General features: G+C 35.7%; 1 protein-coding gene and 1 non-coding gene across 6 annotated transcripts in view; both read right to left on the bottom strand.

Annotated features, from left to right (window-relative positions):
- Positions 1-25,511, bottom strand: part of MICU3 (mitochondrial calcium uptake family member 3) — a 99,638-nt gene that overhangs the window by 54,698 nt on the left and 19,429 nt on the right. For all 5 annotated transcript variants that reach the window (XR_011534170.1, XR_011534171.1, XM_008529157.2 and 2 more), the window contains exons 2-3: positions 8,746-8,899; positions 1,475-1,506 (exon numbers count right to left, since the gene is read on the bottom strand). Coding sequence is in view for 3 of the 5 variants with exons in the window: in XM_008529157.2 (XP_008527379.2) it covers positions 1,475-1,506; positions 8,746-8,899 (186 nt within the window). In the remaining 2 variants the exon portion in view is untranslated. The remainder of the gene's footprint in view (positions 1-1,474; positions 1,507-8,745; positions 8,900-25,511) is intronic.
- LOC139080165 (U6 spliceosomal RNA) lies at positions 6,741-6,847 on the bottom strand. Its single transcript, XR_011534445.1, has one exon. It is a non-coding gene; the product is annotated as a U6 spliceosomal RNA (small nuclear RNA).

Below are 25,511 nucleotides of genomic sequence, written 5' to 3'. Positions count from 1 at the left end.
TTTCTTGTCATATAGGCTGAATTGCATCTGCCTCAAATTTGTATGTGAAGTCATAACTCTCAATACCTCAGAATGTGACTGTATCTGGAAACAGGGCCTTAAGAGGTAATTACGGTTATTAAATGAGGTCATTATGGTGGGTCCTAATCCAATACGACTGGTGTTCTTATAAGAGATTAGGACACCGACACCCACAGAGGAAAGACAGGTGAAGACAGCCACCTACAAGCCACGAAGAGAGGCCTCAGGAGGAACCAACCCTGCCAACACATTGATCTCAGACTTCCAGCCTCCAGAACTGTGAGAAAATAAATTTCTGTTGTTTAAGCTCCCCAGGCTGTGGTATTGGTTATGGCAGCCATCGCAAATTAATGCACGACATTAGCTTAGACCTGCAGTAACACAGTGAGTAGCAGCTGTGATGGCAGACATATCTGCATTATATCTGATTTTAAAGAGATGTCTCTAAAGTTTCACAGGTAAACATGATGTTCAGTATAAGCTTTGGAAGATTCTCCTTAACTGGTTAAGGAAGTTTCCCAGATTGTTACATTAACACTGTTTTATTTTTTTTATATTGAAATTTATCATACATATAAAAGTGCAAAAGGAAGATATGTAAAATTTAAAGTTAGAAACTATTAAGAAATGGAAAATTACCAGTACTTTAGAAGCCTCTTTGGACCCCTCATGGACGATATTCTCCTCTGTCTCCCCTAGAGGTAAATATTGTCTGGAATTTACATGTATCATTCCTTAGGTTCCCCATCTATGAATGCATCCTTAAACAGTATGGCTTCCTTTCCTCAGTTTTGGACTTTATATAAACGGAATTATACTTCATATTTTTGTGATATTGCTTACTTTGTCATTATGTTTCTGAGATTTATCTAGTTAAAGCATTGGTGTAATTCATTTGTTTTCACTGTGGTATAATACTCACTGTATGAATATATCAAAATCTGTTTATCAATTCTACTACCGATATTGTATTGCAGTCTTTTTGGTCATCATGAATAATCTAAGCACATTCCTGTGAACCTCTCTTGCACAGATTAAGAGTTTCTCTAGATATATACACTGGTGTAAAACTACTGGATCACAGGGTATATTCAAGTTTAACTTTACTAGGTACATGTGCATGTACTGTGGCAGGCTCTAAACCCAGAAGCAGAACTGCTAGGTATAGGGTATGTGTATCTTTAATTCTAGTAGATAATGCCAAACTGTTTTCCAAAACGGGTATACCAATTTACATTCCCACATGAGAGTTACCAATGATCCACATCTTCAATGCTTAGAATTGTTCACCTTTTTATTTTCAGACAATCTGGAGGGTAAAAAACGGCACTTTGATGTGATTTAATTTGCAGAAAAAAATTATAGCCGTATATATCACATTACACACACACACACACAAATATATGCATATATGTAGTGTCCATGCATGTGTACACCAAGAGCTTTAACTTACCTGTTTGGAAAGTGACTTCCATGTTTTAGCAACTATAATAAACAAACAAAAAGATTAGATAATAAATACTTCATGTAATGTATATCCAAATTCAATAACCATCACAACATAACTCATAACACCAAGCTTTTCTATCTAAAAGACAAAGTTTTTTAACCTCAAGATTTGGATCTAAGATATGATTTTATTTATATGTATTTGTTTCATGTACTATGAACTATTTATAATAAATAATATCAGTGGAATAGGAAACATATTTCCATAATCATTACCTTACTCTAGGGATTTCTGGACTTAATAAGTTAACTTACTTCATGTTAAACATCCTATGGGCTTAAAACCACAAATAATATTTATTAAATATTCACACTAGAATACACAATATTAACATAAAGAAATTATAATTTTAAGGTGCTACGCATGATCTCTGCTGTATTAGTATCTCTGATTATATTCAAAGGTCAGGTCTCTCTGGGTGAAAGGGAAGGATGGGGGCAATGAGACAAAGAGATGAAGGGGGGAGCAGGTAATAAGAGAGGGAGACTTGTGTCCCATTTTCCATTCTTTTTCTCTACAACTATTTAAGAATCATTTCTGGAACAAGAGTATTACAGTTGAATAAAAGGATCACTTTCTTTTTCTGATTCCTCCTCAGACCCTTGAAGATTTCAAACACTATAAATCTTATAACATTGGAATAAATGTGCAGCCAATATTGCTATTTCCTTTGTTCAGATTTAAACACTGTGACTATCTAATACCTTACCAAGAATTATCTCCAGATTTATATGTGATTACATTCTGTAATACAGCTACATCAGGAACTGGTAAATATTATTTCAGCTACATTCAAATAATGACAAACAATTTTTCTACATGGCAATGTGGCTATTTCTGCACAATTAACAATACTTAATGCAAACAACATATCAAATTCAAGATTATAGGATAGGCATTTTTTGCTATATAACTTTCTCTTTTTTAAGCAATATATTTCATTTTAAGTTCAAATGGGAAGAAATACGTTCTAAAATTTAGCAAACTGACTTTTATGGAGATAGATTTCTTCTCTAAATAGCAACAACATCCTTTTTTTACCCAAGATAGTTTAATCAAACTTAATCAAGATGTGTAATCAAGTGATGAAAATCACAGGTCTATTAATAAAGTAGAATTCAGCATTTAACCTTAACTATGATACTGTATACACTTATTCCATAAAGATACCCTCTTTTCCCTGATGAACAGAACGATGTGAATAATATGTATTATTCTATTGCTTTTGAAATATAGCAGTAAGAAAAGAAGAAAAATAAATGGTACAAAAGTACATGCACGTGCTCTTATGCAATGTTCAGAAGCTATTTATCAAAAGAGGAAGTTAGGCACTCTTGAGTTTTGTAGGGTTTATGAGATTTCCAGGGTAAATTATTCACAAAAGACATATTCATTCTGCCGGATATGTCACCATGTTCAATATTATTAGCTTTTTTTTTATAAAGACTAAAGAGCCATTAAGACTGTTCTTCAAAGGATTTTCTGATTTTCTGAACTCCTTATTTCATATGAAGTTACTGCATATATAAATATAACTCAGATGAAGACGGACTTCAATTCTATTGGATATATTTTATTTCTTAAGCTATAGGTTGATGTTCATTATATTTTTAATACTTTTATGTACTTCTGAAATTTTTAGTAATATATTTTTTAAACTAAAATTAAAATAATACTTGAAGCTATATGAAAATAATCAATTACTTATTTTCATTCTAGAAGAGAAATTCACCTTTTACGTTCTATTTAAGTAGGTAAAAGAAGAAATTTTCTAAATTTGAAACACAAAGTCACAGTCAACAAACAGATATATATCTTGATTAACATTTATTTGAACTGTAATTATTAAGCAAACGTTTACATAGCATACCATTTTTTCCTGTTGAGGTCAACATGAAATTATGTTAAAGATTTTTTAAAAATCGAGGTTACGAATTCAAGTGATGATGATGATATTGACGATGACGATGACAACAGCTACCAACATTAGTTAGGTGCTTATTGTGTGTCAGGTACTATACTAAACACAACTGATATCATTCAATCCTCAAAAAACTTCATGAGGCTGTTATTATTTTTATTTTTATAAATGAGGAAACAAAAGATTAATAACTTAACCAAGTTCTCAAAGCTAGTAAACGAATGCCAAGGTTTAAACACAAGTGTAATTTCAATATGCTATTTTGATATGTATATGATTTAATATTCAGTCCATGAAGGCTATTTTCTCTTCTGAGGCAAATATTTCTTTTTATAACACTACATTTTCAAAAATATTTTTAAAACTATCTTGATCTTTAGTGATGGTTCTTAATTATGTTTTATAAATGTCAGTTAGAAATTAACTGATGTTAATGTGTCATTGTTAAATATCCCGTGCAGATTTTTTGAAATGGAAACCAGTTTTTTTTCTGCAAGTGATGGTTTTGGAATACCTATCAAAAGAATCATCACAAAAGTTACTTCCAAAAGGCAAAAATCCAACAGCAGGCTTTCAGTGAGTATAAAGAAAAAATTCAGGAAAATAACAGACTAAAAAATTTCAAGCTATAAAGTTCAAATCATTAAGCATCACCTAATGAATAACTTCCCAAATATAACTTTGACAAAATTATAGAATTTGATGCAAAAATACCATTTGATATTCTAATATATTAATATTTTTATCAAATCTATACTAACTTCATAATAAATATTAAAAATCCACGTTGTACGAAATCAATTAAACAAAAATGTATTGAACACATATATATCTACTTATGTGTAAAGGGTCTTTTCTATGTACAAAGTCCCTACACTCAGGAAACTTAAAATATTATAGGAGGACAAAAAAGATAGAAACAACTAATTCCAAGGTATAACATGGTTATCTGGTACATAGTAAGTACTCAATAAATATTTCTTGAAGGGAGGGAGGAAAGAAGGATTAAAGAGCAGAGAGAGAGAAAATCCTTACCATAGCCTTCAAATTCCTCAAAAGAAGAGCCCTACTTAATTTACAGCCTTTTCTATCGCTACTGCCTACATACTCCCAAAGTGGACTACAACGAATATACCATGTACTCTCTGGACCCCATGTTTTGGCTCGGGTAGCTCCCTCTCCTTAAGATGCTATCGTCACAGTCCCCTGTCAAAATATTGCACGAGGAAGTCCTCCTTCAACTACTATCTGTCATTTTCTTTCTCTTTCACAGTTAAACATCTTGAAAGAGTCCTTTACACTCACTGTCTTCATTTCTTCATCTTCTACTCTTGCAGTCTGGTCTTTAATCGCTATACTGAAACATCATTTTTTAAAATCATCAGTAACCTTTATATTACTAAATCTAGTGGACATATTTCTGTCCTCTTCCAACTTGACTTCTCAGTAGCAGTCCATTCAATTGACCATTGTGGTCATTTTCCTTGGCTTCTATGACTCCATATTCTTCTGATTTTCTTCCTATGTCTCTGGACATTCCTATGTTTCCTGTTGAGGCTCATCCTTTCAAGTCTTTGTACCTTTATTCCTTAAAGTGCAGGAATTCCTCAAGGATTGGTCATCTAACTGTACTGCCTCCCTAGACAATCTCATCTATGCACATTGCATTAATTACCAATCATGTACAGATAAATCCTAAATATATACTCTACCCAGCCCTCTCCCCTAATCTCCAATGGAAATCATCCAAAGCAACAAAAATTAGTTCATTAAAAGCTAATTTGCAAAGTAGCCAATTTGCCACATTATTTAGGATTTAATTTTTTTGAACTTTTACAATTTTTTTTCACCTTGCACAGTTACCCTTTTTTGTTCCTGTGGAGAATGCTTAAGAACTACTCTCTTAGCAAATTTCAATTATACAATACAGTATTATCAACTACAGTCACCATGCTATACATTAGATCTTTAGGATTTATTTTAAGGTTTGCCATATCCCTGTCTCTGAAGAAAAAATAGCTATAATTTTTCTAACCCACCTTAAGACATTTGTTTGACAGTTTCAAGCAGATTACCAAACAACTGATTAATTGGTACTATGATTTTCAATGAACTGAAATGAATGATCAAGAGCCAGATCCATATCTCCTCTTTTGATATCTCCTCTTTTACATATCTAAGGCATCTTAAATACATCATGTTGAAAATTGACGTAATTTTTCCCTTCAAACCTCGTCGTTATTGCCATCCATCCAGTTAAGCCAGTCAGAAATCTGCAGTGCTCATTATTCCATCATCTCCATTACCGCCATCATTAGAAGCTTTTGAAGTCTAGACAAGAGTCTCCTCTCTGATCTGCTCATGCTTACTCTGGCCCTCTCCAATCTGTCTCCACCCTGAAAGATCTTTTCAAAACACAATCCAATCATGGTATGCACCTGCTAAAAACAAGACAACAGGCCCCAAATGGAATCACTCATGCTAAGCCCCATGTCACCAAACTGAGACCTAATTATAGTTTCGGCTCTTCCAGAAATGGAATATTAAACCAGTCAACCAGGAATCTCCTGATCAGCACTAGTTAGGTAATCTGCCTGATAGACCCCTGCCATCCATTAAAGGAAAGTAACCTTGCGATAGTCAACCCGCTTTTTCGCGTAGTATAACTTCCTTGTTCCTGTTCCCTTCTCCCTATAAAAGTCTTTCATTTTGTACCCCTCCTTGGAGCTCCTTTCTATCTGCTAGATTGGATGCTACTCAATTCATGAATCATTGAATAAAGCCAATAAAGATCTTTAAAATTTGGTCAGTTCAGTTTTGTTTTTAGTTTCTTTTCAAGTAATTTTATTGAGATCATAATGGTTTATAACATTGTGTAATTTTGGGTGTACGTTATTATTTATCAATTTCTGAACATGCTCTATTGTGCTCACCCCCACTGAGCACCACTCTGGGTTTTTTTTTTTGTGAGGAAGATTAGCCCTGAGCTAACATCCACCACTGATCCTCCTCTTTTTGCTGAGGAAGATTGGCCCTGAGCTAACATCTGTGCCCATCTTCCTCCACTTTGTATGTGGGACACCTGCCACAGCATGGCTTGATGAGCGGCGAGTAGGTCCATGCCTGGGATCCAACCTGCGAACCCTGGGCTGCCAAAGCAGAGCGGAGAACTTAACCACTATGCCACTTGGCCGGCACCCCCAGTAGTCTAATTTTGGTCTATCACCATACATATGTGCCTTTTTACCCCTTTCGCTCACTGCCCCCAACCCCCTTCCCCTCTGCTAAAAAAATATGGAACGCTTCACAAATGTGCATGTCATCCCTGCACAGGGGCCATGCGTATCTTCTCTGTATCGTTCCAATTTTGGTATATGTGCTGCCGAAGCGAGCAATGAATTTTGTTTTTTAACACACCAAATTCTTCTGCAGCTTAAACTACCACCATGATTTTCCACTACTTTTAGAATAAAACAAAAATGTTTAACATAATCTTACAGACTATGAATGATTTGGCCCCACCCCACATACTCAGCCTTGCCTCATACCATATTCCTGCTTGCTCTTTGCACTATGGCTACCCAGATGTTCTTTTCATTCCTCAAATGTATCACGTTTCTTCTTGTCATGGCACCTCAGCACATGCCATTTCTTCTGCTGAAATTCTTTACCCTCAACTTCTCATTCACCTAGTTAACTCTTATTCACACTTCCTATTTCATGTTGATATTTATTTCCCCAGGGGAGATATCTCTGAGCTACCTGACTAGGTCATTTCTCAAACACATACTCTCACAGCATCAAGTATTTTTCTTTAATGGCACTTATCACAGTTATTATTTGTCATTTGTATAATTCCTTGAGCAACTCTGGTTTCTTCCATCAGACTGTAAGCATCATGATGGTGGAGGGCATTTATTCTTTTGTTCCCCTCATCACTGCATCTCCAGTGCCTAGTGCAGTACCTGGAATTTGATAGGTATCCTTGAGTACACGTCATTTAATACTCTGTGAGATGAAATGGGAAGTGTGCATAAAGCACTTCTGCTGCATTCCAAAATACTATGGTTGTCTTGAGAAAAAGCAATGTGTGATTACTTGAGTTGTGAACTGACCTAACTCCTTTTTCCATGGAACACAAGTTTTACTTGAAAAAACAACAGAAAAACAAATTATGGTTATTTAGACCTAGGTATTTGGCAGACATTTCATTACAAATGAATAAAGTCAGCGTATTGCTTAAGGAAAACAACTGACAATATTTGTTGATGATAACATTTGAGATTTCAAGTGAAAATCAGAATTTTGGAAAATTTGTATACACCCCAAAGAGTTTGACAGCTTTCCAATGAGTAAAGATTTTTCTGATAAGATTATGACAATATTAATAAAAGTGACTTTTAAAACATATTGTATAATGAAACATGTCAACATTTGAAAGCTCTACATAACTTAGGGAACCAATATTTTCCATTTGATGTTACAAGATTGTACAAGGATAAAAGATCCATTCAAAGTGCAATGTAGGCCACTTGATTTTAATGTAACAGATGACAAAAGTTTCAGATTACATATTCCAACTAAACTTTAAGAAACTACCACTAGCCAAGTGTTGATATAGCATCAAAGAAGAATATCTACAATCATCTGAAAAGACTTAAAATACTCTTCCCTTTTCCTACCTGTATATCTATAAGGCAGATTTTCTTCACACACTTCATGAAAGACAACATATTCTAACAGACTGAATACAAAAGCAGATATGAGAATCCAGCTGTCTTTTATTAAGCCAGACATTAAAGAGATTTGCTGCCAGAATGTACATAACACCATAAAGTTTGAGAAACACTGCTCTAACACATGGAAAGGTGAGAAACAATTAGCCTATATTTACACAGTAGGAGTCATGACAAATAAAGAAGAGATCCAGGCAGAATTCTTGCCCAGGTCTAACTTCAAAGCCAGTCCTCTGAATTCCTCTGTTCAAGCTGGATATAAGAATAGAATAGGCAGAATATGAACCTATTATAAAGAACATCAAGAGTAAGGTGGAGCTTAAGTTTGATGTACTGAGAAAGAGGGAACAACCGAAAGTTTCTGAAAAGAGAAGAGATGCCAGTTTCTAATTTATAAGAAATATTATTCTGGTAACATTGTATAGCAGAATGTCTTTTGAAATATCACGTTACGTGGTCAGTTGCTCTGAAAAACTTACACTGCTCCACACTTTTACAAACTAGAGATAAGAAAAAAATCTTATAAAATTGTTAAAATAATTTAAAAATATACTTACATTTGGGCTCATCAGTTGTAACAGCCAAAATAAAATCATATGGAGTCATGAATAACTGCCCTTCACATTCTATGGAAGCAAACAAACGGAATCGCTTCTCCCGAGACGTAGCACAAAGGTCTAAGTCTTCAACGTCTGTTCTGCTGACAGCCACCTAAAGTTAAGAAAGCAAATAAATTTGGACTGTGTGAAGTAACATCCCTTTCAGAAGATAAATGCTTTTAATTAGGTTGAAAGTGAATTAATAGAGTAAATGAAAAAGTGTAAAAATATTGTCTTCTGGAGAACTTAATCCTTTTATAAATAAATTACCAACATGAATAAGACAAATTAATATTTGAAAGATCCTTCGATGAATATTATTAGAGGCATGAAGATTTTAAACTGGCACTTTGAAGAAACTGTGATTTATTTCTTAAGTTTCACTTTCAGAGAACATTGAATTTCTAAGCTAGTAGTTTCTTTAAAAGAACACCAACAACTGCTGAATGCCTACTATGTGCCCTCTATATAGGCTTATTTATTTAATTAGAAGTCTATTCATTATTGTCTATGAATTTTCTAAAAGAGAAAGTGAAACCCTGATAGCTGTTCATGTCTGCCACCACGGAAACCAGGTAGCGGTGGTGCTTAGATTAGAGCTGAAGTTGCTAACTCTAGATCACTAGTTAGTACAGCTACCATCAATGGTCATTCTGAATTCCACTAGGGTTAAGATTAACAGAATTAGAAGGAGGGTGTGTATACATGGGGGAAAGGAAGTCTCTTTTGATTTCCTTAATTTCAAGACCTTTCCTTGTAGAGAAATAATTTTTCACTGTTACTTATTTCCTCTCTGAACTAACTACAGCAACTTTATTTTTTAATAAAGGGATTTTTTTCCTGACTATAAAAGTAAAGCATTATTATATATAATTCAGAAGATAGAATTTTAAAAATTTTACAGATATAATTTTTTTCTTTATTGGCAAAAAATGGGCTTATACTACACTGTTAAGTCATCTGATCTTTTTTCCGTAGGAATACATGAGGGCCATTTCCCCAGGTCATTCAATGTTTTAGTAGACCATTTTTAGTAACTGTTTAATATTTCACAGTAAATGTTTGTAGCATAACACAATTAGTGAATTCCACATGGTTAAGTATTTAAGTGATTCATAGCATTCTACTATTAGAAAACAATGTTCTCATGACCAGCCTTGAAAATATTTAGCTGTATCTACAAATAGTTCCTTGAGAGAAATTCCTAGGAGTAGACTTGACTGGTCAAACAAAACCTTTCGTTCGTATTTATCAAAATGCCTCTAGGGAGTTTAGAGCAATTTACATGCCTATCAACAATATAAAAAATTTTTCACTTATTTCATAAAAATTATTCTCATATTAAAAAATTCTTATTTAGGATGGCAAGCTGTTTCTCTTGTCTCTTCTATGTCTATTAAGTCATAATGCAGATTGTGTACAAACTATTAAAATTATTTAAGTATCTAATATCTTGAGAAGTCATACCAAAACAATCCATAAGAACTTTCGGCGAGGAGACTACAGTTTATCTTTCTAAGTTACACTTTATTAAATGAAAAGTCCAGCAAATGATTAATCTTTTTCCACTATTCTGAAGACTAAGACTTTTCAAAACATTACACAAGTTAGTCAAATAAAAAGTAAAAGAAAGGTTCACTCCCTACTTTTTAATGGCGTGTAAGAGAGAATACACAGTCTCTGCCTTTAGGAAATAGACAATCTACATGGAGGGACAAAACACTAGCTGGAGAGACAACATTTTCTACGGACAAACATAGAAAAGGTGAAAGTCAAGTTAGAGTAAAAACAGAAGAAAATCACTATAGGTTGAGGTTAATAAGAAGGCTTCAGGAAGAAGAAAATGTGAATTTTAATGTCAGGAACATATAGGAGCATTCTAGGCTTACAGAGCATATCTGAAAGATGGTAATAATCTTCCTGGAGCAGAAGATTTGCATTCATGGAAAAGGGTAGGTGAACTGATGATGATTTCTGAATGTCACTAAAGCACTAAATGGCCTTAGGAGGTTAAGTGGAGTGATGACATAAAGAAAATTACACTTTAGAAAGATAATGCAGGGGCCAGCTCTGTGGCGGAGTTGTTAGGTTCACGCACTTGCCTTCAGTGGCCTGGGGTTTGCTGGTTTGAATCCTGGGCACGGATCTATACGTCCCTCATCAAGCCATGCTGTGGCAGCATCCCACATAGAAGAACTAGAATAACTTACAACTAGGATATACGACTATGTACTGGGACTTTGGGGACAAAAAAAAAGAGGAAGATTGGCAAGAGATGTTAGCTCAGGACCAACCTTTCTTGCCAAAAAGCATACTTTAAAAAAAAAAAGAAAGTCACCCTTAAAAAAAAAAAAGAACGAATGAATGAATGAACTAACAAACGATAATGCAACCTGGCAGCAGACAAGCGAGCTCAGCAGTATATTAATAACAATTACTCAGGTAATCCGTAGGTATTGGGAAACTGTTATGGCTCTGGCATGGGTGAGAAGTGAGACACTGAACAACTCCATCTCAATAACGGGCAATCACCTCCCTGAACCCTCCTCAGGCATCACTCTACCATCTTAGGTCCCCTTCTGCACGTATATCGCAGGGTTTTCTTCTTCCTCCCAGGGCAGGGACATCAATCTTGTCTGTGACCACAGTTCACTTTCCTGCTTTCTTTTTGCAAGGACATTTCCTTGGGCCTAATTGGCCCCAATCAACCATGACTCATTTCCAGTGAATTTCCCGGGGGACTACTCTGTGCAGAGTGCTCGCTGTTTCTGCACCACAATCTGAAGCCACGCCTCAGTCTAACATCCTGAACCACAATTTTTGTCTATAACATCTATATTTGCTATGACTTAATATGGACTTGATCTGTGACTTCTGTCCTTACCTGGTGCTGCCATTACTGCTCATGAGGAACCTACGTTTTCTCATCAAACTTTCCTTCGTTAAGCACAGTCTACCATTTGTCCCAGCATGCCAAACCTGCTTGACCACTGCAGCTGGGAATTTGATCCACCTTCTATGAGCTAATGCTGACAACTCCTCCTTTTCCTTAACTTCTAACAACCAATTAACAAGGCCTGTTGTTCTCTCTCTTTCTCACATGCACCCATCGTCACTACCTTTGTGCGAGCAGTGACTACTTTCCTTAAATTTTACAGTAATGGCCTAACTGTGATTTTTGCCTCTAATCCATCCTATACTGAGAGAAAATAAGAGAAAACAGGTAGAACTGTAACATAGTTTGTATTCTTTAACCAACCAAGGGTATCAGAAGAAACTGGACCAAGTAGAGGTAAAGGTTTTCATTAAAACTCCACTGTATGAATTCTATCCCTTGTTGCCTTAGCAATAGTATTCGTCATTTGTGATCATTGCATGAGGTGGTACTGACAGGTCTATTTAGCATCACCTTAAAAGAAGGTCTAGAGAGGAGTTTCGGAGTGGCTTGTGCCCCAAACAAAAAAAATATATCCTAAAAGGGAAGAAGATGATTTATGTATAGAAGAGACTACCAGAACCTAGGTGTTTAAAAGGGCTTCCCACACCGCAGGCTTGTTGCTTTGTCCATTGCCTCTGCACAATTTAGTGTGATAAATCACATAGTGTAATAATACACATTGGCACTGCTCAAATGAAACATGGATTAGCAAAAAGTGAAAACCAATTTTCCCATGATAACTCAGTAAACTGGCCAGATAAACAGTCTAGTTATCATCAACTAGGAGGATTGGGCTCATCTGGTTGAAGAATGGGATGGGATGAAGAGCAGACAGGAATCAATACTTGGGTTGGTTTTTATGTTCTCTATTCTCTTCCACTGACTTATCTGTCTCTTCTTACTCAAATGCTACACTGTGTTTTTTGTTGTTTTTTTGTTTGTTTTTGCTGAGGAAGATTTGTCCTGAGCTAATGTCTGTGCCAATCTTCCTCTATTTTGTATGTGGGTTGCCACCACAGCATGGCTGCTGATGAGTAGTGTAAGTCCACATCCAGGAACTGAACCCAGGCCACCAAAAGGGAGCACACTGAACTTAACCACTAGGCCACGGCCCCTCAAATGCTGTACTGTTTTAATTACTGAAACCAGTGGCCAGATAGCCATTAATGATTATTCTTAAAAGTTATGTAGATAAGCAGTATATTATGAGACTCCCATTAGGTTCCTTATAGATAACATTTCTGATGCTTGGGTTACCATGGTAACTAGTGCTTAAGTTGTTTTCCAGGCACTGAGAGTGGACTTCTTGTCCAGTTCAGGCTGGTTGAGACCACCAATCCATCAACTGGGCCTTTTCAAATTTCTGATAGGTTACCCTTTGTCAGGGGAGCCAAAACTCCACCCTCAGATTGTGCTAATGCCACCATTTTGTGAACATGAATGCTGTGAAGAGCATGAAGCTTGACTACGCTTGTGCACATCATCAATAACCTGGCTTTCCTTACGTTCAATCATATATCCTCACACTTCAGACCTCCCCGCCTCTTTATTCCATGAATATTCCTAATTCCCATTTTCAAGAAGGCAGATTTGAGACTTGTTCTCCTATCTCCTCCCTTGGTTGCCTTGTGAACAAACCGTTTCTCTTGCTGCAAAACTCGTTGTCTTGATTGGCATGTTGTGTGGTGCACAAAACCTGCCTGGCTTGGTAACATTACTATAGCTTTTGATTATGTTTTGACATCAGGTAAAGCAAGATTCCATCTTATTGCCAATCTTTTAAAAATATTCATGGTGATTGATATGTAATTTTCTCTTTTAAGAGAACTTTGAAATGTAAAAATCCTACTAGTATTTCGTTTGGGATGACATAGATGACATTCAATTTTGGTGTAATTTAGAACACTTGACTTTTCCCATCTGGGAACATGGATGTCTACTTATTCAGGTCTTCAACTACATCTTTTAGTAAAGTTTTGCAGTTTTCTTCATATAAATTTTAAATATTTTTGGTGGATTTATTCCTATATATTTTATAGTTTCTCAATTGTTTACTTCTGATGAATGAGAAAGCTACTGACTTTAATATATTTGTTTTGTATATAATGACCTTATTAAATTCCTTCATTAATTTTAATAACTTTATTTTTGGATTTCCTAAGTAAATAATCACAAGTTCTTTAAAATAATAACAGTTGTAGCTTTTCCACTTTAATGTTTACACCTCATTTTCATTGCCTTAATTACTAGTGACCAAGGTCTCTAAAAATGATGTTGAATAGTATCAGTAATATTAAGCATTTTTGTTCCATGTTTTGAAGAGAATGCTTCTAATGAATTGCCATTAAATGCAATGTCTGCTGTTGGTTTTGATAATTATCTTCTACTTTAAATCGAGAATACGTGCTTACCTGGTCTCTTTTTCACCGAAAATAAATAAGTTTAGAATTAGAATGGTCCTTAGAGATCATTTGGTCCTCGTTTCTTTACCTTTTTACCAGAATAGAAACATAAATATGAGTTCCTAAACAAAAAACGTGCTGGGCAAGTAGAAGCATAAATAGAAATCCCCAAAGACCTAAAAGATATAGGACAAAACTCTATTATTTATATTACCTTTTAACTATTTTTACTTTCCAAGATGAAGATTTAACATCAACTAATGAGCTAATGTAAATTCATTCATTCATTCAACAGATACTTGGTGTGCGTGTAATACAAATGAATTAGTTACAAAATAATTAGTCAGCTGGAAGTTTACTTACTTGATCTAAAACTGTTTTAGGGACAAATATGAATAAACGAGCTTGGTTTAATCATGCTCTACCTACATACGCCTAACTACTTCTAAACTTTTCAAGGTCCATATGCTTCTTTCTCTGTAGCTTATAAACAAACTATTTTCCTAATGAATGACCTAATGGCACAGATGAAGAATTAATAATTTCTTTTTCTGTGGTACAGTTCTAATCAAATTAAACTCTACAGTGTTTAGGAGGGTGGCACGAAGCAGCAGTCCGTGAAGTTCAGCTGAGGACGCCTGACCTGATCTACCAGAACCTCTGAGGAAAGGGCAGCTTCTGGCCAGCAGACTACCAAAATGTTAGGAGGAACTCAGACCTTAAAAGATTCAGCTTAGCTTTGAACTTTCCAAAGGTTAAAAAATCTAAACCTTCTGATGTTTTAACAACACTATTATGAACATTCAGAAACAAGAACCAATAAATAAAGGGGGAAAATGATATTCAAACCAGTTTTCAAATCCTCTTGGCAGTCTTGCTTGCCTACAAATGACAATGATCTTGGATCATGTTAATGTTCTGGGCCTTTTGGAAAACAAATACATCCATTTCCCTCGAGCACACTGGCACGAATGTGTGCATATAGTCCTTACCTTATTACAAGGAGCAGGCTAAGTACACATAAATTCACTGGCTGATCTACTTTCTTGAATATCTTTTTTGCTTATCTAAATTTAATATATCTTTTAAAAGTTAATGTTGAAAGCCTAAAATTAACCTAAACATATTCTATTAGTATGTAGTTTCAGTAAATGATACTTTTTGCATCACAGATTGCCAATACAGTAAAAACTCATCAATAAGTATAATGTAGCTAAGGCTAACGGGAAAACTAAACTGAAAGTCAAAAAACCTGAATTATATTCACTTAGCTGTTAAAACATTAATTGCTAAAAAGAAAATCTTTATTATCAATCCAATACTATGTACTTAAAAAATAGGCTTTTCAAAAGCGGTAAAGTATAACCAGACCATTTGTGAACCGCAGGGAAGAGACTGAAAGGAATTCTAGAAGTCACGCTCATTTAAGAACAATTCTTAACTTCTAGAGGTTGACAGTCAAACTAAAAAACACATATTTGGGAAGTTGAGGAAGCGAGGCCTTTAAGTTGTTAAGAAATGTTGAAGAGAAAACTCTTAAGCTTATAATGGCTACAAAGAGCTATAGCCTCTCTAAGAAGCTGGAGGGTAGCAGAAGCCTAGAAGGAAGCTCCAGACTGGCTCAGCTTCTAAGAAATAGTCTCTCCAAAACAAACACAACACGAAGTTCAACACAAGCTTTCCGGGAGACGCCAGTTTAAAGTGGCCTATAATAAGGTGAAATCCTTTCTCTGCATGCGCTCTGGCTTTTGTTTTTTTGTTGATGTTATCATCAGCAGACACACTGAGGAAGCTCTTAAATGCAGGAAGTCTGAAACATAATTTTTGTTAGGGAATAAGCAGCACATCAAACCATGGAGTATAACTTATTAATTATCAATTTCAAAATTTGCTCTAGTCAAAAATTCTTACAGATTGAATTTAATTAATATTATTTACACCTGATAAATGTTTTCCCTGGTTTCTGTAAGAACGAGAGCCCCATTGTGAGAACTCTGATACTAAAATAGTATCCTTTAACTTCCTCTTCCTATGAGCAGCTGAGGCTGAAGATACTTAAGTACTATTTGTGGTATTCACTTCATATCCGTCTCTGGAACCAATCCTGTCCCAAGATGGAGGTAACCCAAGACTTTTGGGCCAGAGATTTTGGTGGTGTCTGTCCTGTTCTGGGACCAGGAACGGAGCTCCTGAATTGCTTCCTATCATCAGAACCGATTGCTTATCTCCCAAGTTCAGTACCTGGGTTCCTACCCCTCACCTGTGCCTGAGACCTTTTCCTGATATGTCGGTAGTTCCCTCAGGTCTACAGCGTGTGCTCACCTCCACACGCCAGTACTTGGTGTTAAGCTGCTGCTTACCAGGTCTCCTCGATGGTTCTCTCTAGAACGTCTGCTAATAGAGATCGGCTAGTTATCATCAACACATTTACTGGTTGTCTACTGCTAGCACTTCCTGAAACCCCCTAAGGTAATCCTAACTAAAGTCTAGTCCTAACCTGTTGATAGAAACAAGAATGAGTCTAATTTCTCTCTGTGCCTGAGATGAGCTCTGGGAACTGTAACAGTCTCTCAGCCGTGGTCAGCTCCAGTAATATGTGAGATCAATTGCAGTTTCCTGTTTGGTCTTCGGTTTCTCCGCAGGTGAGCCCTGATGCCTTTGCAGCTATTACCAAGGAGACGAATCTTTGCTCCATATCAAAGGATTCTCCTACTCAGACTCTCAGGAAGGCTACCAGCCAGAAAACGTCTGCGGCCATGCCCTCTACTGTATAAAGATACTGTGCCAAATCCATCCTGACGAATCACATCCCTTGGGATAACATATCTTAGACTTTGACAACACACATTCCTGAGTCAACCTTGTACCTTGGATAAATCCTAGTTATTTCCTTTATATAGCCGTAGTATATCACTTGTACTCCTTTCCCCCATTCACACTGCAAGTATCTGTTTACACATCTGTTTCTGCCATTTAACCATGAATTCCTTCAGAGGAGCAGCAGTTCTTACATTTATAAGAACTAGTGATCAATGTAGTGCCTGGCACATCTAAGAGGCTTAGGAAATGTTTATTGTGTGAATAAATGAATGCTTGTGGATGAAAAGGCCACTGGGTAATAAAGAGCCAAAAGGGATACTGAGTCTGGGTCCGATGGTGGTTAAAGACAACCAGAAGAGAGGCCTCTAATTCCAAACTAGGAATTTAGACTGAGATAATAAAAGAGAATCTAAAGCTTTAGTGAGAAAGGTACGACATAAAAACTTATGGGTATCCATCTTTTAAAAGTTTTTCGAACATATCACCTTTAAAATTAATGTTGGTAATTGTCTAAGTTTAGCTGTTTTAATAAGAAGGCTTATGGGATTTATTTTTCATTCGGATTGTTTATTATTTTAATAGAGTAAAACTTCTGGTAAGATGAATCTCTTCTTAAGTAGGGAGGCAAGAAAAGTAACTTGTGGCTTAAGTCTTGAAATGTAGAGCACTCAATTCTCAGGCACACCTGCCAAATTTCTGCAATGTATAAAAAGTGCATAGACATTTTTTCATATTTAGATTTTAAAAGAGGGTTCTATGTACTTAAAATTTTAAACTAATTACCATGTTACTAGCTACATATTACTACAGTTGGCTTCTTTCAGTTATACATTACCAATTCTTTTCTACAATAAAGAATAATTTTTGCTTCTATAATGTCTTTCCAAAAAGAATTAATGAAATTCACAAATTCTTCTCACTTTTAACTACATGAATAACAAGGACGTATGCACAGTATATTTGGTGAGAATTTTATCAGTATATGAATTGAGGAAGGCCAGAAATGAGAATATAGCTTTTCAAATTTGAATGAATACTGAGAGTTACAACATAGAAGTGCTTGGTTACTGCTGGAGAAAAAGACAAAGATGAATATAATTTGGAAGAGGCTCAAATTTGGTAGATTACCCTTTTTGCTACATGGAGGGTTGCAGGAGGCAGCAATGGAAGGGATAAGAAGCCAGAACAGGAAAGGTATGGGAGATGTAGCACATGATTCATTTGGCACAATCCTGAACCACGTAGAAGACCCAGACTACGGATCTCAGCCAGGAATACAGGTGATACACAAAGGATCAGGCAGCAGGCAAATTGGCTGAAGTCCATTATTCAAAGAAGAGATGAGGAGACTAGGTCAAGAGGAGCCTGGGTTCAGGCAGAAGAAATTTAGTCCCTGGGGAATTGGCATAAGGTCACTGGGGTATAAGATAGGAATTCATAAGACCGGGACTAAATCACAGGGATCAGTTACATTAACAATGTCAAATGTGCCAAATTTGCCATTAAGCTCCTTATATTCTCCTGTTCGTCTTAGTGTCTGTGGTGAGGCTGAGGCTGAACCTACAGGTGAGCAGTTAGGTAAACTTTCATACCAGGAAAATATAGGAGACTAGCCAAGCTGACAAAGTTAATTCACTTTCATCAAAAAAATAATCATTTCCCTTCTCAATGATCAAGGTCTTTACCAATCAATCCTTTCTCTACCGTTTTAGATAAGATAGGCTAAATTCCTCAAAAGTAATGGTTCAAACACAACAGAAGTATATTAATTTCTCTCTCATAAGAGTCCAGAGAGGACATGCTAGGACTGGGGCTGGGGTGGGATGGGGGAGCTCTGCTTCACATGGTCATTCAAAGACCCAGGGTGATAACGCCTCTGACATTATCAACCAAGGTGGAGAGCGGCGGGGGGGGGGGGGGGGGGGGGGGGGTGTGCATGCAAGAAGTCCATGTGAGAAATTTTTATAGGCCAGGCCTAGCTAGAAGTAGTCTAAATCACTTCTGCTCACATTCAAGTGAAGAGAACTTAGTCACATGGCCACACTTAAGTGCAAGGGATAATGGAAAATGAAGAACTGGGTATCCACAACCTTAACTATCATAGGGGAAGAGATGAGATTATGGTCAACAACTTGCAGGCTTTGTTACCCACAAATTTTAGGTGACAACATCAAAGACTCATGGAATAGAAAGGACTAGGGAGAAAAATATTAGAATTATATAGATGTTTAACAAAGACTTGGAGAGATTCACTTCCAAAACAAACCACATCTGTAAGATTAAATGGGAGGTAACACTTCTAAATCACCTTCCTGAAATTTTTAGGAAATACTAAGCTGCTCTGATTTGCTTAGATTGACAGTTCCACACATTTTATCCTCTGCATACTGTATCTGCCTTTCCAAAGCCTTAGACACAGCGACTACTGGCTTAAAATATAATGTTGTTTGCACTTGAACTCTCCCTAGCTTTGTTTTTCCAAATTTGCCAAATTGCTTCTGTAGCTCTGACCTTTTCACAAAACACTGCAGTGAGATTAGGAAAACATTGGGTCTGGCCTTCCATCCTTGAATGTTGAGAGATGTTGAGTGTAAATAGAAGCTTTGTGCTCCACCTCCACACAACTACCCATGTTATTCATGGGAGGCTGAACAGTAATTACTGTCCTATAGTTTAATTTACAAAAACGGAAATGAACCATCTATAGGTAAAAAGATGACAGTCTTCAAATTTTTGCTCTACAATTATAAAACTGAGTTATTTCTTCTTCTTCTTCTTCTTTTTTTTTGGTGAGGAAGATTCACCCTGAGCTAACATCCCTTGCCAATGTTCCTCTTTTTATTGTTTTGCTTGAGGAAGATCAGCCCTGAGCTAACATCTGTGCCAATCTTCCTCTATTTTGTACGCGGGATGCCTCCACAGTGTGGCTGAGTAGGACCATGCCTGGGATCGAACCTGCAGACCTGGGCCACCAAAGTGGAGCCCATAGAACTTTACCACTCAGCCATGGGGCCAAGCCCCTAAAAATGAGTTATTTCTCAACTAAACTTGGTGACAGATTGCTGTACTCAAAATATCCTAGTAAAATAACTAAAACTTCTAAATCTAAAATCTAAGTAACAGAAACAAATATAAAATTACCTGAAAATTCATACATATATATACAATTAAGTTTTGATTTTAACAACTTCATTTCTTTCATTAATACAGTAAAATTCACTTTGAAAATATGGTATCACCAAACTTCAAAATAATGAAACTACAGCACGTGTGATTTTGAGAAATATTACCTATAAAATGTAATACAATTATGATTTCTTGGCTTCATGTGAGCATATTCTAAGGACATATGCTAAAATTTTTATAGTGCTATTTTTCAGAGAATAGGAAAATACAGACATGGTAAGTTTAAAGTAAGGTATCAATGCAATATTTTTAAATGTGGCAAATTTTATTGAGGAAATGGAATTTATCACATTAAAAAGATCTTGCAAAACTGATGTTGCAAATTACCCAGGCATGCACCTCAGAGTTGGCACGTAAACTATCTTATTTGTAAGCGTAAGGCCACACAGCAGAAAAATGACATCACAGAAATCTAGAGATAGAAGAGAATTTAAATTTGCCTTTTCATTTTACTTCTAGGAAATCACATTTTATACCTCCTAGGAAATTTATGGGAATTGCTTAACATTCTTTTCAAGTTTGTTAAAAATCTTTAAGGAATCTTCTTTCTAGCTCTGGAAAGCTCTCTCTTTTCTGTTTTACCGAGAAATTGTGAGCTACGTTCTAGTTTTTTAATCTCGGTGTTCCTACTTATAAAAATGGAAATTTACCCAGAAACAAAAATTTCAAATGCACCTGTAAAATAACATACATAATTTATTCATAAAAATAAGTAATGATCATTTTCAGGTAACTCTGTGGATCCTCTAAGTCATGCTGACATAAGTAAGAGTGGTTTAAGAAGTGGTAGAAATGATAAAAAGTTAACATTTTTATTACCTCATCTTTCCAAAAGAAACAAAAATACTGTATCAATGCAATTATCTTTGGAATTTCCAAACCCAGACCTTTGCAACTAGTACTTAGATGTTACTTCTTAAGGTAGTGAAACCAGGGCCTTCAGGCAACAGAGTATATCATTATCCTTCCTATGAATAACAGTGAGCAAAGGTTGGTGGCCAACGCACGGGCTCATGTTACCTCAGGTCAGCAATTCAAAATTTACTCTGTGGTAAGGGCTGGTTTTCCCAGGAAGGCAAGATTAAATGCCAGATAAACGATTCACTACTTGACAATTAGAGACACTGATGCCTACAAGTTGATAAAACCCTAAAGACGTAACTTGAAACAATTATATCAATTATCTAAATACTGTATGATGCACTACCTTTTAGCAGGTGAGAAACAGAGACGTGGGAATAAAGAAGGGAAGAAGGAAAAATAAAAACCATTTGTATTAACCAAAATTATTTCGATTACTCATCCTTCTTAGTTTCTTTTAAAAAACATTTACTTTATATTAAATCAAATCAACACTAATTTTTTTCAATGGAGAATGATTAAAAAGTTTATTTGATTTCATGTAGGAAGTTAAGCCTTTGGTATTAGGCCCTACTTGATACTGGCAACTGTACACTAACATTTTTGTAAAACATTAAAGTGCAAATATCTTTTAAATTTAGATTTTTTAAAATATTTTCTGGCCAAGAATCTTATGAGATGTGCATGAGATTCTACTCATATCTGTTTTTATTCTAGCTAAAAAGATGTTCACGGAAGTACTACATTTGGCCTTCTCAAATGGCTTCAGGCTTATTTAAAAGCTTCTAAGAAGATAAAAGGGGTAACGTTTTCTTTGCTTGTTGGGTGGTCGAAAGGTTAAACATCAAATCCCCAGTGTGGGAAAATCCCAAAGTACTCTAGGTGAAATGTTTTGATGCTTGGTAAACGTGTCTGTGGAAATACGTACAGCTGAAGACCAGCCAGTAATGTTTCCCTGACTGAGATCAAATAGACAAAAAAAGTCACAGAATAGAAAAAAAAGGGTAAGTGACCACTTAGGATTTTAAAGTCTCCACTTGTATTGTGATGGTAGCTTACATATAGGGTTCTTCACAAGTTTACAAAGAACTTTCACATGTTTCATCTCCTGATTGGACAGGAAGACGACACAGTGAAAGTACCTCTCTAAGGAGGCAGTTTGCACCGTGGTTTAGTGTGCACATCTCACCCCTTCTTGCCTATTCAAGGACTTTGCTCCAGCAATACCTCTCTTGCCCTAACTACCTCACTATTTTCACCTCTTCTACTGAATACTTTTCTTCCGCACACACACATGTTGATATTTCTCCCATCTTAGCAAGCTTCCTGTCCCACTTCTCCATTTAGCTACCTTTGCCCCCCTCCCCACCATTTCCCTCCTGCTCTTTACAGCAAGGCTACCGGAGAGCGCTGCCTACACTTCCTGTCTCTGATTTCCTTTACTTCAGCAGGTTCCCCTCTCTACCACTCCACTAAAATGCCTGTCAAGGTCATCGATGACATCCTTGTTGCCAAATCCAAAGGTCAATTCTCAGGTTTCATCTTACAGCATCCGACACAGTGGATAACTCTCTCTTCCTTGAAATAATTTTTCTCGGTTTCCAAGACCTCACTTCCCTGGTCTTCCTCCTACTCCTCAGCAGTTCCTTCTTGGTACTTTTGCTGCCATTTCTCATCTACATACTGCCCTAGGGCCAGTCCTTGGACCTCCTCTCTTTTTTTAATCTATAATTACTCCCTTCATGATCTTATCTAGACTTTACATATTATAAATATACTGACAAATCCAAAATGTATATATCCAGGCTTCAAAAATAATATAAATTCCTGAAAGGGAGGAATTTTTGTTTACGTGGTACACATCAGCTTCCCCAGTGCCTAGAAATGTTTTTGGCTTGTAGCAGGCTCTCAATTATTTGCCGAATAAATGAATGACTCAAAGTGGTTGTAAAACTTATGGTAATTGTCAAACAGTGATTCTTTTAAAAATTAAAGCATAATATTAAAAAAATCAATAATTATCTGGTACTAACAATATAGTTGACTAAAAACAATGTGGGGTACGGAATGCAATATAGTGAAACATGTTTAATGATTTGTCTTCTTGGAATGGAAAATTTTTGATACTGATTTATCCTCAAGTTTCAGACATATATATTAAAAACTCTTGTTAAATTTATGTGTAACCATTTGAAGACTAGAAATAGGATGTATAGCTTTCAAACAGCTAGAGGAAGAGAAATAATCAGGAAAAAAAGGACCAATCCAATGTCAGGTGATAAAGAGAAAGAAGTAGTGTACTCTCACATAATACAGCAAAAATGAATGCAAACAGGTCCATAATCACAATAACTATGATTCGGTTAAACTCTCTTATTAAAAAAAGCAACTCTTTTGGGGCCAGCCTGGTGGCGCAGCAGTTAAGTTCGCACATTCTGCTTCAGCAGCCCAGGGTTCACTGGTTCAGATCCTGGGTGTGGACATGGCACCACTTGGCAAGCCATGCTGTGGTAGGCATCCCATATATAAAGTAGAGGAAAATGGGCACGGATGCTGGCTCAGGGCCAGTCTTCCTCAGCAAAAAGAGGATTGGTGGCAGATGTTAGCTCAGGGCTAATCTTCTTCTTCTTCTTCAAAAAAAGAGTAACTCTCATATTGTGTTTTTTAAAGAGCCACATAATGGTTCCTTAGAAGAGTCAGAGTTAAACAACATCACCCAGAATGTTTGAAAATACATGGAATTAAGAAGGGCCAAAAGCATTACGTGGGACAAAGAAAAACAAACCAAGAAGTTATACACATAAATAAAATAGCTTAAAATTATATGATGGAAAAACTGTTTGAAGAATGCAATTTGATCAATTCACAATCAGGGCTGAGATGTCAACACATCTCTACTAGAAATGGATAGATCAAGTGGAGAAACCAAGTAAGAAACAGGATCTGAGTAACAAAACAAATAAGGGCTTATTAATTTTGTTTTTAATAAACAGAAAGTTTTTAATAAACTGACCATATACTAATGTTTCCACAAAAATTTCAATAATATATAGGTTTGATGAAATATTCATACAGTAGACTATCATACAGTACTGAAAATAAATTTGGTGGAAGTATGTGCATCAATATGGATAAATTTCTTTAATATTAAATTAAAATACAAATTATAAAAGAACAGGTACTATTTATGTAATTTTTTTTTCTTTTGAGGAAGATTAGCCCTGAGCTAACATCTGCTGCCAACCTTCCTCTTTTTTGCTGAGGAAGACTGGCCCTGAGCTAACATCCTGGCCCACCTTCCTCTACTTTATATGTGGGATGCCTGCCACAGCATGGCTTGCTGAGTGGTGCCGTGTCTGCACCGGGGATCCAAATCAGCAAACCCTGGGCTCCCGAAGCAGAATGTGCGAACTTAACCGCTGTGCCACCGGGCCAGTCCCTATGTATTATTTTAAAATTTGCAAAGTAAGTGTATATTATTCAGGGATACACCCATTTGTAATAAAATTATGAAAACTTGCATGGAAATGATAAAAATCAAATTCAGAACAGAGGTTAAATCTTTGGGAAAGAGAGAGAATTATGATGGGAGAAGGTATGTATGTTGATAGTTTATTTTTCAAGCTGGCAATACATACATAGCTATGCATTATATTATTATCTATTGTCTTTTTTGAAAGTTGGATATATTTCATTTTTTAAAAAAAGAAATCATTCAGATCTTATTCCTTGCCTCACATGAAAAAAATGCTAAAATTTAACAGCACAAGACTAACGGAAAAAATACCACTTTGGAAAATTTAAGATACACTATTAAACAATGAAGCAATTCTTGGGTTAAAGAAGAAATAAAATTGAGATTACAAGCTTTTTACAAATAGCAACTCTGTAATTTGGTCAAAGCCATTACTGACACAGGAAAAATCATATCCTTAAATGTATTTACGAAAAAGTGAGAATTTAACACAAACTATGTACTCAACTCAAGAAGCTAAAAAGAGGATAACATAAATTTGAAGAAAATAGAAGGGAATAGTCAATAAAGATAAAAGCAAAAATAAACAAAACAATAAAACAGTAAACTACTTTAATAAAAAGAAATGGTATTTGAAAAAACCAATAAAACAAACCCCTATCAAGTTTGATTAAAAAAAAGAACTGAAAATGAAATAAACAATATTAAACATAAATTATGGTATATCCATAGTTTGGAAGAGCATCCAAATATAAAACAAGAATGAGACCTATAATACATTGATAAAATAACCTCTCAATATAATATCAATTTAAAAGGCAAGAACAATAGGAACAGTATGGTCACATTTCTGTTAAAAAGGAAACGATACATGTGTTTAAGTTTATATGTCTGTAAATATATTTTAAAAAGGTCTAAAGTTAGAAGAAACACTTATGACCTATGAATTAGGAACAAGATTTAGTATTTTTATATATCTTAGAAATCAATAAGTAAAAAAACAAAAACTGGCAAAAGATAAGGTAATTCCTAGGAGACTATG

This window comes from Equus przewalskii, chromosome 28, assembly GCF_037783145.1.
Source record: "Equus przewalskii isolate Varuska chromosome 28, EquPr2, whole genome shotgun sequence".
NCBI classification, from domain to species: domain Eukaryota; kingdom Metazoa; phylum Chordata; class Mammalia; order Perissodactyla; family Equidae; genus Equus; species Equus przewalskii.
This window is presented reverse-complemented; position numbering and strand designations above follow the sequence as displayed.